This window comes from Balaenoptera musculus, chromosome 6 (assembly GCF_009873245.2).
Source record: "Balaenoptera musculus isolate JJ_BM4_2016_0621 chromosome 6, mBalMus1.pri.v3, whole genome shotgun sequence".
In the NCBI taxonomy this organism is placed as follows: Eukaryota; Metazoa; Chordata; class Mammalia; order Artiodactyla; family Balaenopteridae; genus Balaenoptera; species Balaenoptera musculus.
In genome coordinates this window covers 59282484-59299802 of record NC_045790.1, presented here as the reverse complement: position 1 = coordinate 59299802, position 17319 = coordinate 59282484, and the positions used below count along the sequence as shown (strand labels likewise).

At 38.1% G+C, this 17319-nt stretch overlaps 1 protein-coding gene and 1 non-coding gene across 7 annotated transcripts in view; both read left to right on the top strand.

The window, feature by feature from the left end:
- KDM4C (lysine demethylase 4C) overlaps window positions 1–17319 on the top strand; it is a 410124-nt gene that overhangs the window by 44773 nt on the left and 348032 nt on the right. For all 6 annotated transcript variants that reach the window (XM_036854785.1, XM_036854786.1, XM_036854787.1 and 3 more), the window contains 2 exons: window positions 1075–1250; window positions 14718–14832. In XM_036854785.1, coding sequence (XP_036710680.1) covers window positions 1075–1250; window positions 14718–14832 — 291 coding nt within the window. The remainder of the gene's footprint in view (window positions 1–1074; window positions 1251–14717; window positions 14833–17319) is intronic.
- Window positions 10126–10275, top strand: LOC118897575. The gene has a single exon (XR_005020469.1). It is a non-coding gene; the product is annotated as a small nucleolar RNA SNORA62/SNORA6 family (small nucleolar RNA).

Below are 17319 nucleotides of genomic sequence, written 5' to 3'. Positions count from 1 at the left end.
TTAGGGTTTACACACAGACATAAAACTATAAAGCCCAGCAAGGAGATTAATAGCGTAAGTGCCATGATAGTGACCACCTTTTGAGTAAGAGAGGGATGTATTTGGAAAAGGGTACCAGGACCTCTGGGGTGCCAGCAGTATCTTACTTCTTACACCTGAGCAGTGGGTACTCTGGTGTTTGCTTTATAATAACTCACAAAGCTACATATTTGTGATTATACATTTTCTGTATGTGTGCTATCTGTATTTTGCAATTAAGTTTTTAAAAGAAGTTTGTCTCTAAAAATTAGGATAACTTCTAAAGGTGGATAAATTCCAGCTATAAACCATGACTCAATTCATAACTTTGTTCCTTCTAATTTTTGATCATATGAATATGTATTTTTGGTTTTACTGTTGATGATCTTTTCATTGTTAGTAATTAAGTGTTGAAATATTATGGGAAAGCAGTGGTGTGCTGAGCTACTTCATACAGGCACATGAGAATTGAGAGTGCACATCTTTTCCAACCCCATGTTCAGTGACATCACATTGGTAAGCTCAAATTGGCCATGGCGGGAGTAGTTACACCATGGAAATAGGCAAAAACCACAAATCAGGGTTCCCCCACCTCCCCAGAAAGTTGTTGGTTAAACATTTACTTGCACACCACTCTGATTTGCCATATTGTGTGAGAGGTGTTTAAAGAAACGATATCAACTAAACCAATACTTATTTTTCTCATGGTACTATAAACAGCACTTGAACTCTAGCAAGTTATTTTACTTTTGTGTGTCTCTCAATTTTACCTTTAAAATAGAGAGGTTAACAGTAGCCACTAAAAAATAAGTTAATACAAGTACAGTATTTTGTATAGTGAGTACTCAGTAAATTTTGCTGTTTTAAAAAAGTCATGTCAGTAAGGTGACTATTTGGGAGAATGCAAGCATTTCCTTTAATATGAATCTTCACAGTTCTTTTACACATTTGTCGTATAAATGCTGAGAAATTCTTCACTTGTATTCTGTTGGAATAGGAAAGCTAAATAACTACCTGGAATGTTTTCCAAATAATCTTTTATTATTTTCCTTTTAGGTGATTCCTCCTAAGGAGTGGAAGCCAAGGCAGTGCTATGATGACATTGACAATTTGCTTATTCCAGCGCCAATTCAGCAGATGGTCACAGGGCAGTCAGGACTGTTCACTCAATACAACATCCAGAAAAAAGCCATGACAGTGAAGGAGTTCAGGCAGCTGGCCAACAGTGGCAAGTGAGTAGATTCAGTTTACTATTTTTATTTCTTTCGAAGATATAGGTGAACATGGTAAGAAACCAAGTAGATGGGAGCTTGTGGTGAAAAGCAGGAGTCTTCTGCACAATCTCTTTCAGTCCTCATTTAACTGTTACTGTTTTCTGTTTTTCAGGTGGTTGCCTGCCTACTTACTTTAGTTTACTGCTAGGGAAATTGTTCCTCATTTTATCATCTTATTCATAATATTTGTAAATTTTTTTTTCCTATCTTTTAGTTGCCATGAGTTTTTGATTCTACACTTGATTCATCTTTGTTAGGCAAATTTTCTTCTGTGTGTGACAATGTTTAAGTCTTTTTTTTTTTAAAAAGCATTCCTCTTTTTTAATAATTAATTAATTAATTAATTAATTAATTAATTTTGGCTGCGTTGGGTCTTCGTTGCTGTGTGCGGGCTTTCCCTAGTTGGCATCGAGCGGGGGGCTACTCTTCATTGTGGTGGGCGGGCTTCTCATTGCAGTGGTTTCTCTTGTTGCAGAGCATGGGCTCCAACAACTTTCCGGGGAGGTGGGGGAACCCTGACTTGTGGTTCTTGCCTATTTCCATGGTGTAACTACTCCCGCACAGGCACGTGGGCTTCAGTAGTTGTGGCACGTGGGCTCAGTAGTTGTGGTGCACGGACTTAGTTGCTCCGTGGCATGTGGGATCTTCCCGGACCAGGGCTCGAACCCGTGTCCCCTGCATTGGTAGGCGGATTCTTAACCACTGCGCCACCAGGGAAGTCCCGACAATGTTTAAGTCTTAAATGATAAGTTATATATATTAGAAGATGAGTAATTTAAAAAGAAAATCCTTGAATGACTTGAAGGGCCACCATTATTGTGTTAGTCACCTGCTGCTATCTAATGAATCACCCCAAACCTTAGTATCTTAAATCAATAAACATTTAACATCTCAGTTTCTGAAGGTCAGGAATCTGGGAGTGGCTCAGCCAGGTGGCTGTGGCTCAGGGCCTCTCCTGAGGTTGCATTCAAGTTGGCTGGGGCTGCTGTCACCTGAAGGCTTGACTGTGACTAGAAGATTTTCTCCCAAGATTGCTCCCCTTACGTGGCAGTTGGCTGGAGTCCTGAGTCCTTTGCCACATGAACTGCTCCTCGTGTTGTGGCAGCTGGCTTCTTCCAACGCAAGTGATCCAGGAGTTACCAAGATGAAGACACAATGTCTTTTCATGACCTGTTTCTTGACTGTCATTTCTGCCATATTCTATTTGTTATAAGCCAAATGCAGCCCATACTTAAGGGGAGGAGAATTAAGCTGTAAGTCTTGAAGGGAGGTGTATCAAAGAATTTGTGGCTATATTTTAGAAACTATCACAGTTATGATTATTATTAAATTGCCCTCCCGTTTTTTTTAAAGTTTCTGATATGGTGGTTAAGGCCTTAGATCAAAATATTAATCTGGAAAAAAAAATACCCCCCAAAACCAACCAACCAATCATCCAACCAAAAAACATCAGTGTCTAAATTCTCTGGATAGGTGTTCATGAGATTAAGTCCTCTGGATAAATTTAGTTGATATCTTTTAAAAAAAAAATTTATATTTGACATAGTAAGCACTTGATGGTACTTGAAGAATCTTTTTTCTGTGTGAAGTTCCTATTATGGAGCATTCTGATTAATCCAAAGCAATTAGACATTTTATAATTAATTCAAGTCCCTCTTGAATTTTTTTTTAACATCTTTATTGGAGTATAATTGCTTTAACAATGGTGTGTTAGTTTCTGCTTTATAACAATTGAATTGTTTTTCATAGGCATTAGTAAAGCCTCATTGTTTCAGATTTCATTGATTGAGAATGTGGAACTTTTATCATGGACTAGGCTTGTTTGCTTTCATACTCTTTAAGAACTCTTTAATAAGTTCAATGCTAAAACAAGATTGCAGAAGCAATTTTATCCAACTTTTTTTTTCCTAACCCAGTGTTAGAAAGATATTTTCTTTTCTTTTAACTTTATTAATTAATTAATTAATTAATTTTTGGCTGCGTTGGGTCTTCATTGCTGCACATGGGCTTTCTCTAGTTGTGGCAAGAGGGGGCTACTCTTTGTTGCGGTGCGGGCTTCTCATTGCGGTGGCTTCTTTGTTGTGGAGCATGGGCTCTAGGTGTGCGGGCTTCAGTAGTTGTGGCATGTGGGCTCAGTAGTTGTGACTCGTGAGTTCTAGAGAGTAGGCGCAGTAGTTGTGGCACATGGGCTTAGTTGTCCATGGCATGTGGGATCTTCCTGGACCAGGACTCGAACCCGTTTCCCTGGCATTGGCAGGTGGATTCTTAACCACGGCTCCACCAGGGAAGTCCTTATCCAACTTTTTATAAGTATAAACTGTTTACCATATTCTGTTCTCCATCTTCTAGTGCCTATTTCCAGAGTCATTCTTAAAGTATTAAATAGCTTACAAAACCCCCCTCCAGGCTACGTGGGTCCCTGGGGGCATAGGAGGGAGGCTGGGGAGATCAGGAGAGGCAGGTGGGAGGGGCCCTCCAGAAGAAGCTGGAGAGGAGCGGAGGGCGATTGCCCCACCCACTCAGGCACGGGGAGCCTGCTGAGCTCCCAGGCTGGTCCCCTGCTCTCCCAGGTGCCCCCCCCACCCTACTGGCCACATTGGCCCTGGGGGCATAGGAGGGAGGCCGGGGAGATCAGGAGAGGCAGGTGGGAAGGGCCCTCCCAGATCCCAGACCGGAGGTGCAGGAGAGGAGAGGAGGGCATTTGTCCCACCCACTTGAGCCCAGGAAGCCTGCTGGGCTCCCAGGTGAGGTCCCCTGCCCTCTGAGACCAGGGATGGGGGGGGACACACCTGGGCCCCTTCTGTTCCTTGAGCCTAAGCCCCACTGCCCACAGCCCCCAGGGCCTTGTCCAGACCTGTGGGTCCTGAGCATTAGCCCCACCCACTGCCCAGACCTCACCCTTGCTTAAGCCCCGCTCTCCACAGCCAAGGCCTCCCCCCCACTTTTTTTTTTTTCCTTTCCTTCCTCCTCTTTTTTACTATTGTGGTACTGATGTACCTTCTGGTTGTTGACTCATGTATATTTTTATTTTTACATTCTTTCTAACATATCTGTTAATTTCCTAGTCCAATTTTATTTTTTACTTTGTTATTTTCTCTCTTTTTTTTTTGCCAGCCCATGCGGCTTGCAGGATCTTGATTTGCAAGCCTGGGGTCGGGGGGAAGCTCCTGCGGTGGGAGCTCTGAGTCCGAACCACTGGACTAACAGAGAACCTCAGACCTCAGGGCATATTCATCGAAATGAGGTCTCACAGAGTTCCTCATCTCAGCAACCAAGACCCAGCTCTACCCAATAGCCTACAAACTCCAGCGTTGGAAGGCTCAGGCCAAACAACCAGTAAAACAGGAACACAATCCCACTCATTTAAAAAAAAAAAATAATAAGATGGCAAAAAAATATGTCACAGATGAAGGAGCAAGGTAAAAACTTACAAGACCCAGTAAATGAAGAGGAAATAGGCAATCTACCTGAAAAAGAATTCAGAGTAATGATAGTAAAGATGATCCAGAATCTCGGAAATAGAATGGAAGCACGGATTGAGAAAATACAAGAAATGTTTAACAAAGATCTAGAAGAACTAAAGAACAAACAAACAGGTGAACAACACAGTAACTGAAATGAAAAATACACTAGAAGGAATCAATAACAGAATAACGGAAGCAGAAGAACGAATAAGTGAGCTGGAAGACAAAATGGTGGAAATAACTGCTGAGGAGCAGAATAAAGAAAAAAGAATGAAAAGAATTGAAGACAATCTCAGAGACCTCTGGGAGAACACTAAATGCACCAACATTTGGATTATAGGGGTCCCAGAAGAAGAAGAGAAAAAGAAAGGGTCTGAGAAAATATTTAAAGAGATTATAGTCAAAGACTTCCCCAACATGGGAAAAGAAATAGTCACCCAAGTCCAGGAAGCACAGAGAGTCCCATACAGTATAAACCCTAGGAAAAACACACCAAGACACATATTAATCAAACTAACAAAAATTAAATTCAAAGAAAAAGTATTAAAAGCAACAAGGGAAAAACAAAAAATAACATACAAAGGAATCCCCATAAGGTTATCAGCTGATTTTTCAGTGGAAACTCTGGAGGCCAAAAGGGAGTGGCAGGATATACTTAAAGTGATGAAAGAGAAAACCTACAACCGAGATTACTCTATCCAGCAAGGATCTCATTCAGATTTGAAGGAGAAATCAAAAGCTTTTTTTTTTTTTTAAAGATAATTATTTTATTTTTTTAAAAATTTATTTATTTATTTTTGGCTGCCTTCCTTCTTCATTGCAGTGGCTTCTCTTGTCACGGAGCACGGGCTCCAGTAGTTGTGGCACGTGGGCTCAGTAGCTGTGGCTTGCAGGCTCTAAAGCACAGGCTCTGTAGTTGTGGCACACTGGCTTAGTTTCTCCGTGGCACGTGGGATCTTCCTGGACCAGGGATCGAACCTGTGTCCCCTGCATTGGCAGGCAGATTCTTAACCACTGTGCCACCAGGGAGGTCCCTCAGAAGCTTTTCAGAGAAACAAAAGAATTCAGAGAATTCAGCACCACCAAACCAGCTTTACAACAAATGCTAAAGAAACTTCTCTAAGCAGGAAACACAAGAGAAGAAAAAGACCCACAAAAACAAACCCAAAACAATTAAGAAAATGGTAATAGGAACATACATATCAATAATAACCTTGAATGTAAATGGATTAAATGCCCCAACCAAAAGACACAGACTGGCTGAATGGATACAAAAACAAGACCGTATATATGCTGTCTACAAGAGACACACTTCAGACCTAGGGACACATACAGACTAAAAGTGAAGGGATGGAAAAAGATATTCCATGCAAATGTAAATCAAAAGAAAGCTGGAGTAGCAATACTCGTTTCGGATAAAATAGACTTTAAAATAAAGACTGTTACAAGAGCTAAGGAGGGACACTACATAATGATCAAAGGATCAATCCAAGAAGAAGATATAACAATTATAAATATTTATGCACCCAACATAGCACCCCAATACATAAGGCAAATTCTAACAACCATGAAAGAAATTGACAGTAACACAATAATAGTAGGGGACTTTAACACCCCACTTACACCAATGGATAGATCATCCAAACAGAAAATAAACAAGGAAACACAAGCTTTAAATGACACAATAGACCAGATAGATCTAATTGATATTTATAGAACATTCCACCCAAAAGTGGCAGAATACACTTTCTTCTCCAGTGCACATGGAACATTCTCCAGGATAGATCACATCTTGGGTCACATATCAAGCCTCCGAAAACTGAAGAAATTTGAAGTCGTGCATCTTTTCTGACCACAACGCTATGAGATTGGAAATCAATTACAGGAAAAAAAACGTGAAAAACACAAATACATGGAGGCTAAACAGTGCGCTACTAAATAACCAAGAGATCACTGAAGAAATCAAAGAAGAAATAAAAAAATACATAGAAACAAATGACAACGAAAACATGATGACCCAAAACCTATGGGATGCAGCACAAGCAGTTCTAAGAGGGAAGTTTATAGCAATTCAGTCTCACCTCAAGAAACAAGAAAAATCTCAAATAATCTAACCCTACCCTAAAAACAACTAGAGAAAGAAGAACAAAGAAAATCCAAAGTCAGTAGAAGGAAAGAAATCATAAATATCAGAGCAGAAGTAAATGAAATAGAAATGAAGAAAACAATAGCAAAGATCAATAAAACTAAAAGCTGGTTCTTTGAGAAGATAAACAAAATTGATAAACCCTTAGCCAGACTCATCAAGAAAAAAAGGGAGAGGACGCAAATCAGCAAAATTAGAAATGAAAAAGGAGAAATCACAACTGACACTGCAGAAATACAAAGGATTATAAGAGACTACTACAAACAACTATATGCCAATAAAATGGACAACCACGAAGAAATTGACAAATTCTTGGAAAGGTACAATTTTTCAAGACTGAACCAGGAAGAATTAGAAAATATAAACAGTCCTATCACAAGTAATGAAATGGAAACTGTAATTAAAAATCTTCCAACAAACCAAAGTCCAGGACCAGATGGCTTCACAGGCGAATTCTATCAAACATTTAGAGAAGAGCTAACAGTGATCCTTCTCAAACTCTTCCAAAAAAATTGCAGAGGGAGAAACACTCCCAAACTCATTCTATGAAGCCACCATCACCCTGATACCAAAACCAGAAAAAGATACCACAAAAAAAGAAAATTATAGACCAATATCACTGATGAACATAGATGCAAAAATCCTCAACAAAATACTAGCAAACAGAATCCAACAGCACATTAAAAGGATCATATACCATGATCAAGTGGGATTTATCCCAGGGATGCAAGGATTCTTCAATATACGCAAATCAATCAATGTGATACACCACATTAACAAATTAAGGAGTAAAAACCATATGATCATCTCAATAGATGCAGAAAAATCTCTTGACAAAATTCAACACCCATTTATGGTAAAAACTCTCCAGAAAACGGGCATAGAGGGAACCTACCTCAACATAATAAAGGCCATATATGACAAATCCACAGCAAGCATCATACTCAATGGTGAAAAACTGAAAGCAATTCCACTAGGATCAGGAACAAGACAAGGATGTCCACTCTCGCCACTGTTATTCAACATAGTTTTGGAAGTCCTAGCCACAGCAGTCAGAGAAGAAAAAGAAATAAAAGGGGTACAAATTGGAAAAGAAGAAGTAAAACTGTCACTATTTGCTGATGACATGATACTATACATAGAAAATCCTAAAGATGCCACCAGGAAACTACTAGAACTGATCAATGAATTTGGTAAGGTGCAGGATACAAAATTAATGCATAGAAATCTCTGGCATTCCTATACACCAACAACGAAAAATCAGAAAGAGAAATTGAGGAGACACTCCCATTTACCATTGCAACAAAAGGAATAAAATACCTAGGAATAAACCTGCCTAGGGAGGTGAAAGACTTGTACTCAGAAAACTATAAAACGCTGGTGAAAGAAATCAAAGATGACATAAACAGATGGAGAAATATACCATGTTCTTGGATTGGAAGAATCAATATTGTGAAAATGACTATGCTACCCAAAGCCATCTACAGATCCAGTGCAATCCCTATCAAACTACCAATGGCATTCTTCACAGAATTAGAACCAAAAATCTTACAGTTCCTATGGAAACACAAAAGACCCCGAATAGCCAAAGTAATCTTGAGAAAGAAAAACGGAGTTGGAGGAATCAGGCTCCCCGACTTCAAACTGTACCACAAAGTTACAGTAAGCAAGACAGTATGGTACTGGCACAAAAACAGAAATATAGATTAATGGTACAGGATAGAATGCCCAGAGATAAACCCATACACGTGTGGGCATCTAATTTATGACAAAGGAGGCAAGAACATACAATGGAGAAAAGGCAGCCTCTTCAGTAAGTGGTGCTGGGCAAACTGGACAGCTACATGTAAAAGAATGAAATTAGAACACTACCTAACGCCATACACAAAAATAAACTCCAAATGGATTAAAGATGTAAATGTAAGACCAGACACTATAAAACTTTTAGAGGAACACATAGGAAAGACACTCTTTGACATAAACCACAGCAAGATCTTTTTTGACCCACCTCCTAGAGTAACAGAAATAAAACCAAAAATAAACAAATGGGACTTAATTAAACTTAAAAGCTTTTACACAGCAAAGGAAACCATAAACAAGAGAAAAGGCAACCCTCAGAATGGGAGAAAATATTTGCAAATGAAACAACAAAGGATTAATCTCCAAAATATACAAACAGCTCATGGAGCTCAATATCAAAAAAACAATCCAGTTAAAAAATGGGCCGAAGACCTAAATAGGCATTTCACCAAGGAAGACATACAGATGGCCGAGAGGCACATGAAAAGATGCTCAGCATCACTAATTATTAGAGAAATGCAAATCAAAACTACAATGAGGTATCACCTCGTGCCAGTCAGAATGGCCATTATCAAAAAAGCTAGAAACCATAAATGCTGGAGAGGGTGTGGTGAAAAGGGAACCCTCCTACACTGTTGGTGGGAATGTAAATTGATACAACCACTATGGAAAACAGTATGGAGGTTCCTTAAGAAACTAAAACTAGAGCTACCACATGACCCAGCAATCGCACTACTGGGCATATAACCTGAGAAAACCATAATTCAAAAAGAGACATGGGGGCTTCCCTGGTGGCGCAGTGGTTGAGAGTCTGCCTGCCAATGCAGAGGACACGGGTTCGAGCCCTGGTCTGGGAAGATCCCACATGCCGCGGAGCGACTAGGCCCGTGAGCCACAATTGCTGAGCCTGCGCGTCTGGAGCCTGTGCTCCGCAACAAGAGAGGCCGCGATAGTGAGAGGCCCGCGCACCGCAATGAAGAGTGGCCCCCACTTGCCGCAACTAGAGAAAGCCCTAGCACAGAAACGAAGACCCAGCACAGCCATAAATAAATAAATAAATAGATAGATAGATAGATAGATAGATAAATAAATAAATAGATAGATAGATAGATAGATAAATAAATAAATAAAATTAAAAAAAAAAAAAGAGAGACATGCACCACAATGTTCATTGCAGCACTATTTAAAATAGCCAGGACATGGAACCAACCTAAGTGTCCATCGACAGATGAATGGATAAAGAAGATGTGGCACATACATACAATGGAATAGTACTCAACCATAAAAAGAAACAAAATTGAGTTATTTGTAGTGAGGTGGATGGACCTAGAGACTGTCATACAGAGTGAAGTAAGTCAGAAAGAGAAAAACATATACCGTATGCTAACGCATATTATGGAATCTAAAAAAAAAAAAATGGTACTCTGCACATTGTTAGAGCTTGGAGTTGAGGCCACTGGCCGATGAACTCACAAGTGTAGGTAGTGTGCTACATGAGGGGCAAGTTTTTCGCTAACATCACAAGGGTCTCTGGCCCAATGAGTGGAGTTTGATAGTAATACTTGCTACAAATGTATGGTTTTAATATATGAAAGCTTTAAGGAGAGATGAAAAGACATTTTAAAAATGGCCTGTGTTTTCTTCTGCTTTTTTCCATTATTTCTTACTCCTGGACCTCTCAGGCATTACTTGGCCTTTCTGTTTTCAGACTAACTTGATGTATCCTGATGTAAGATCCTAAAAAGGTGGGTTGCATATGGTTCAATTAGTCTGGTTTGTCACTGGTCACAAAACCCTGGTTACACAAAAGAATCAGGCAAAGAGGTTTTTTCTCCTCCTACCAGTGTTCAGGCACTGACCCCAGGTAATTCATTTTGTTGTCTAGAGTGGAGTCTTGATTAATCCCCATGATTCATTCCAGTGGCCATCAAGGTTGAGAACCAGAGTTATGGAATAATCTTGTTAAATAAAAAGTCTTTTATTATTTAAAAAAAAAAAAAAAAATGGTACTGATGAACCTAGTTGCAGGGCAGGAATAAAGAGGTAGACATAGAGAATGGCCTTGATGACATGGGGTGGGAGGGCGAAGCTGGGGCGAAGTGAGAGTTGCATCGACATATATACACTACGGAATGTAAAATAGTTGGCTGGTGGGAAGGAACAGCATAGCACAGGGAGATAGGCTCGGTGCTTTGCGAAGACCTAGAGGGGTGGGATAGGGAGGATGGGAGGGAGGCTCAAGAGGGAGGGGATATGGGGACATGTGTATGCATATGGCTGATTTGCTTTGTTGTGCAACGGAAACTAACACGGTATTGTGAAGCAATTATACTCCAATAAAGATCTATTTAAAAAAAAGTATTAAATAGCTTAGTTCATTTAGTGGAACCTCTACTTGACTACTTTGATATTTCAAGAGACTATTTGTACTTGGAAATAATCAGATAATACTTAATAGGAAATGTTGGTTAATACCCTTAAAAATCATCATAATTATTATGAGAAAGTTCTGTGGGGTTTCAAAGGAAGGTAAACCTTCTGTGGTAGTTAATTGGAATGGTGTAATTTCATTTCGTAGGTGCTATGGAGATGGATTTTGAAGGAAGTTCAGAAATGTTACAAAACTAATGCATGCTTATTTAAAAATTCAAACATTATAGAAATGCGTAATTTCAACTCCCAGGGACAATCATTGTTAATAATACATGGCGATTCAAAATATTGATGAGTCTCAAAGTCCTGTGTTCTCTTGTCATGGAGAAACTTTGATTATCATCTCTAGCCCATTTGATTATCGTAGCATGGTGTCAGTTTTCTATTTAGAGGGAATTTATCTTACTAGGCACTTACTTTATTCATATCTCTGTTTTTATTCTGGTGGCTTAGTTGTAGATTGACTCTTCCTGAAGGTAACCGTTCAGGTGACAGTCTCTGTTTTGTGTTCCACTGTGTACCCAGTGCTTGGTACAGTATCTGGGACATGGTAGGTGCTGTTTCAATTATGTTGATTGAAAAAATAAATAGTGTCATGAAGCTAAAATATACTTGAAGTAGTATAAATTATTAAACAGATTGTAAAGATTTACTTATTAACAGAATATACATTTCTTGATATTCTGAAGTTCAAAGATAGTTTAAAAAAATAGTGGACTCTAGGGACTTCCCTGGTGGTCCAGTGGTTAAGAACCCATGCTTCCAATTCAGGGGGCTCAGGTTCCATCCCTGGTCGGGGAACTAAGATCCCACATGCCACGTGGAGTGGCCAAAAAAAAAAAAAAAAAATGGTGCACTCTTTTTTCTCGTTACAAAATATAACTATCATGAGAAATTGTCTGAAAGATTATTTCCAGATTAAATGTTATTTCTTTCAAAGTTGATGTATCTTTTGAGTTGCATTAATTTCACTATAATTGTTGTAATGTTGTTACCTTTGAAATTTATATTTTTATATTTCCTCTGTGAGTTTCATATGAAAATTTATTTCAAATGCCAGTGAAATGGGTTTTAAGCCTTAAGCCAAGGCTCTTACTTGTCCACTCACGGCTACACTAGGATCACATGGTCTTCATAACAGTTATGGAATGGTCCTAAGATGGGACTAATTTTCATGGTAGGCAAGAGGCATTTTTCTGGTCTTTCTGTTCATCTGTTCTCCTTCAGTACATGCCCTTGCATAGGTACACAGTACATAATGTGCTTGGTGGTAGAGAGGATAACACGCTCATTTGGTTAATAACATAACTTAGTCCAAAGAAAATCTGGAGACCTCCAACATATCTTTACTATAAAAGTTTGTGGAGGTGAGTAGTACGCTGCTTCCCATCGCTTACATTGTTGATCTGTACTTTCTTCTAGGCATGGAGCTAAGTGCTTTACAGAATTATCTGATGGAGCCTTTACAACAGCTCAATTGTTATTATCCCTGTTTTATACAGGAATAACTGAGGTCCAGAGAGATTCAGTCTCCTGTCCTGGGTTATGTAGCTTATAAATGGCAAAGCCTGGATTTAGATCCAGGCAGTCTGGTTCTGGAGCCCTGTCTCTTAACAGCTGTGCTATAGTGAATGAAAGATTCTGGGTAAGAAGTGTGGTTGAATCAGTTTTGAGCAAGTTGACGCTGGATTTGTGGAATAGGCGTGATTGTTTGGCAGTCCTTTAGGGATGGAAACTGTAGCTAGGTTTCATTAGAATCAGGTACCAAGTAAGTGAACTGGTCCCTTTTTCCAAGTTTAGTATCAGTGTTTGTTTCAAATATTCAGGGATTTTAGACTTTAACCTCAATAGCTAATACCAACTATAGCTTTCTCTCCTAGAGTTAGGGTTGCTAAAAATTGATCCTGAGTGGGTGAGTAATATGGTGATAGATTCTTTAGGTCTTCTCATAGTGAAAGGCAGTTAGGCTTTCAATTTCTAAAATCTAAGAATTTTCTCTAGAAGTCATAATAAACAGCATCTTGCTACTTTTTTTTGTCACCTGACTCTGACCTCTGGTTAGCTTGTTTAGCTTGTGCCTGGAATGTGTGTTACTATTGGAACCCTCTAATCAAAGCATTAGAATGAAGTGGAGTGGATTCTTTCATACCCATCCTTTTTATTTTTGGTTGCCCTGTGAGATTAAATCTGTAAATTACTCTGTATTTCAAATACAGTTGTTAAATCAAGTTGTTTGGCATTCTTGCTTATTGCTTAGATAATCAGTTTGGCATCCCCAGTGTAGTAGATGTAGATGTTGCTTGTTCTATAATTCTTCAATCTAAAATGTCCAGTAGGCTTTATAGGGATTGCTGCTTCTGCTAAACACCTTTTTCACTATGTGTGTTCCATTGCTTTCTCAGTTTGTTGATTTCTTTGCTATTTTTTTTTCCTGTAGAACGTTGTGGTTTTTTTTTTTTTTGGTAGTAATATAAGATTATTGCTCAAAATCCAAATAATACAGAGAAGTGCCTTTCTGTAATTCCTATGTAAGAGATAACTATTAGTATTAATAATTTAGAGTATATTTCTTTCTGGCCATTTAATATACAGTTACAGATCTTTTTTTACGTAAATAGGATCATAGTATATTTACTGTTCTGTAATCTGCTTTATTCACTGTGGAAAGATTTTAATGTCAATATACAGAAAGATCTGCCTTATTTTGTGTTCTTTTATTTAACGTAGTCCTAGTTGCTGGATGTAAGCTTGAGGTTTCAGTTAATGCTGCAGCAACATCCTGGGTCATATATCATTGTATACATCTCTGTGTTGTTGAGATGAATTTCTAGAGTTGAATTTTAGGGTCAAAGGGACATTTTTTAAGGCTATTGAAAAAGTATACTCTGGTACCAGTATATACCCCGACTCCAGCTGTGTAAGAGAGGTTTCATTCTTTACCACAATTTATATATTAAGCATTTGCCAGTCTGAGAGGTGCAAAATACCTTATTTTAGTTTTACTTTCTTGGATTTTTAGTGAGATTGTCCTTTGTCAATTTTTCTATAGAAAAATATAAGAAATTTTAAGTGAATTACATATAATTAGTAATAAATATTAAATTACATATATAACAAATTACATATATGTAATTATATATATATATAAAATACATATATTCTAAGTTATACGTTTTGTCTTTTATATGTAAGTCTTTTATTCTAAGTTATGTGTTTTGTCTTTTACATGTAAATCTCTAAAATGTCCTAGTATAGTATAATTAGTTAAAGATTTTAGAAAATATTTTAAAAGCTAAAATACTATTAAGTAGTTTTCTGCTTCTATTGTTGATACTTTCATAAAAGTACTTTTCTTATTCATCAAAAAATGAGGTTTTCATATAGAGTTATTTAGGAATCTTAGAGTCTTCAGAGATCTATGATAAACATTTATATATTTACTTGTCAGATTTGACAACACGAGCTACTGCAGTGTTTTCATTTTGATAGAATTTTGTTTAGAAAGTGATTTAAATAAAATGGGTAGGGAAAATCTTAAAATTGTCTTACTGTTTTGTGCTTTGTTTCATCTCCCTTTTCCAGGTATTGTACTCCGAGATACTTGGATTATGAAGATTTGGAGCGCAAGTATTGGAAGAACTTAACCTTCGTGGCACCTATCTATGGTGCAGACATTAATGGGAGCATATATGATGAGGTATATTTCTATTACAGTGGGTTTTGTAAAGCATCATTTCATGTTACTATTTTTGTTACCGTTTTCGGTGGTCGAGAAGTAGTCATTTGTTGTGCTTTGTGTGACCCATAATTCTTCACAGGACAAGAGGAAATAAAGATACATCAGTATGATTTCTGCTGCTTCTGTTTTTTACGTTGAAACCAGCTAATTGTACAAATATCTGAGCCTGTTCAACAGTAATATAGTATGTGGTTATCTGGCTGATCTTCAAATCACACTCAAAATTTTTAAAAGCAAAGCACATTATAAAAATACCTGGAAAACAGGAAATATTATTCATAATAGTACCATCTTAAGGCAAAAGCAGTATTGTAATATGTATTCTTCCTGTAGTTTTCCCCTAATCATTTGAAAAAGTTATATTAAACATGCTTATAGGACTTCCCTGGTGGCACAGTGGTTAAGAATCCGCCTGCCAATGCAGGGGACACGGGTTCGAGCCCTGGTCTGGGAAGATCCCACATGCCGCGTAGCAACTAAGCCCGTGCGCGACAACTATTGAGCCTGCGCTCTAGAGCCTGCGAACCACAACTACTGGGCCAGTGTGCTGCAATTACTGAAGCCCGCGTACCTAGAGCCCGTGCTCCACAACAAGAGAAGCCACCACAATGAGAAGCCCGAGCACCGCAACAAAGAGTAGCCCCCACTTGCTGCAACTAGAGAAAGCCTGCGTGCAGCAATGAAGATCCAACACAGCTAAAAATAAATGAATGAATGAATGAATGAATGTATATAACAAAAACAAAACAAAACAAAGCATGCTTATATTCTCTTTTTTATCCCCCCAACACACAAATTGTGAGAATTTTTTCTTTTTTAAAAGTACATTTTACAGTTTTTCCAGTTATTTTTCATGAGAGCATAATCTGCTTGATATAATCTAATCCTTCTTGCCTCCCCCAATACTACTTGAAATCCTATTTTTTAAAAAAATCTTTCTTTTTTGAAACCTTTTATCCCCTCTCCCATTGTTTTATTTAGAGAAATTTCTTGCCTACCAAAAAGTTGAAGTGATACAGTGAACACCTGGATGCCCTCACATGGATTCACTAGTTGTTAATATTTGCCACATTTGCTTTTTGTTTCTCTATCACTCTGTCTGTGTCTCTGTCTCTCTGTCTTTATGCTGTAACGTTTGAAAGTAAGTTGCAGACATCATGACAATTCACCCTTAATTATTTCAGCATGTTTCTTTCAGTTATAAGGCAATTTAACGTTTACATAATGTCATCTAATATAGAAACCATACTCAAAGATCCCTGATTTTCCCAATAATGTTCTTTATAACCTGCTTTTTTCCCCATGTGAAGGATCCCGCCAGGGATTTCCCTTTAAAGTTAATAAGTGTGCTATAGGGTAATATTTAGAGGCTAGATGAATATCCTGTTCCCAATAGCCTTTCACCCAGTGAATTTGCCTCCATTGATAATCCTTGACTGAGTCAGTTATTGTACTATTTTTAAACTGTTTATATTTTGAAATATAAAACAAGCTGGAAAGTGCATAAAACATAAACTTAGAGCTTCATGAATTATTGTAAGGTGAATACCTAGGTACCATCCCTGACATCAAGGAAAACATTATGGGCACCCTAGATTTCCCCTATCTGTCCCCTTTACCTATTATAGTCTCCTACTTTTCCTCCAAAGGAGTGGTTATAGGGTATACACATGGGTAGTTTTAGAAGAAAACTAGTTTCCAGTTTACACCTTTCTATACCAGTGTTTGCTACTTCCCATTGCCCCACAGCCTCCCTGACACTTGGTATTGTCAGTCTTTTAATTTTAGACATTCTAAAATTAAATGGGAGTGTGTAGTAAGTTCTTGTGGTTTTAAATAACATCATGATTTTTTTCTTTTATGTTCATTGGCTGTTTGGATTTCCTCTTTATCAAAATGCCTGTTCAAGCCTCTTGTACGTTTTTCTTTTTTGTCATGCTTTTCTTATTGAGTTACAGTTCGTTATAATACATTTCTGGCTATGAGGTAGTGGCACAGTTTTAGTTTTTCTATATGGATCTTCAGTTGTTGAACACTGTTACTGAAAGGACCATTCTTATTTTTGAAAATGGGCCGGGTATTAGATGATACTATGGAATTACTGTTGTCCTATTAGACGTGATGATGACATGGTGGCTATATATATATTTTTTCTTGTCAACTGACAATACACACTGAAAAATATATAGGTGAAATAACATGCGGTCTGGGATGTGTTTTGTTTTTTAAATTAATTAATTTTTTTGGCTGCGCTGTGCGGCTTGCAGGATCCTAGTGCCCCAGTCAGGGATCGAACCCCGGCCATAGCAGTGAAAGCACCGAGTCTTAACTATTGGACCACCAGGGAATTCCCCTGGGATTTGTTTTTAAAATACCGCAGGAAATAAAGTGGTATGACTTTCGTTGAATAAAGATTGGCAAAATATTGTTAAATGAAGCTAGGTG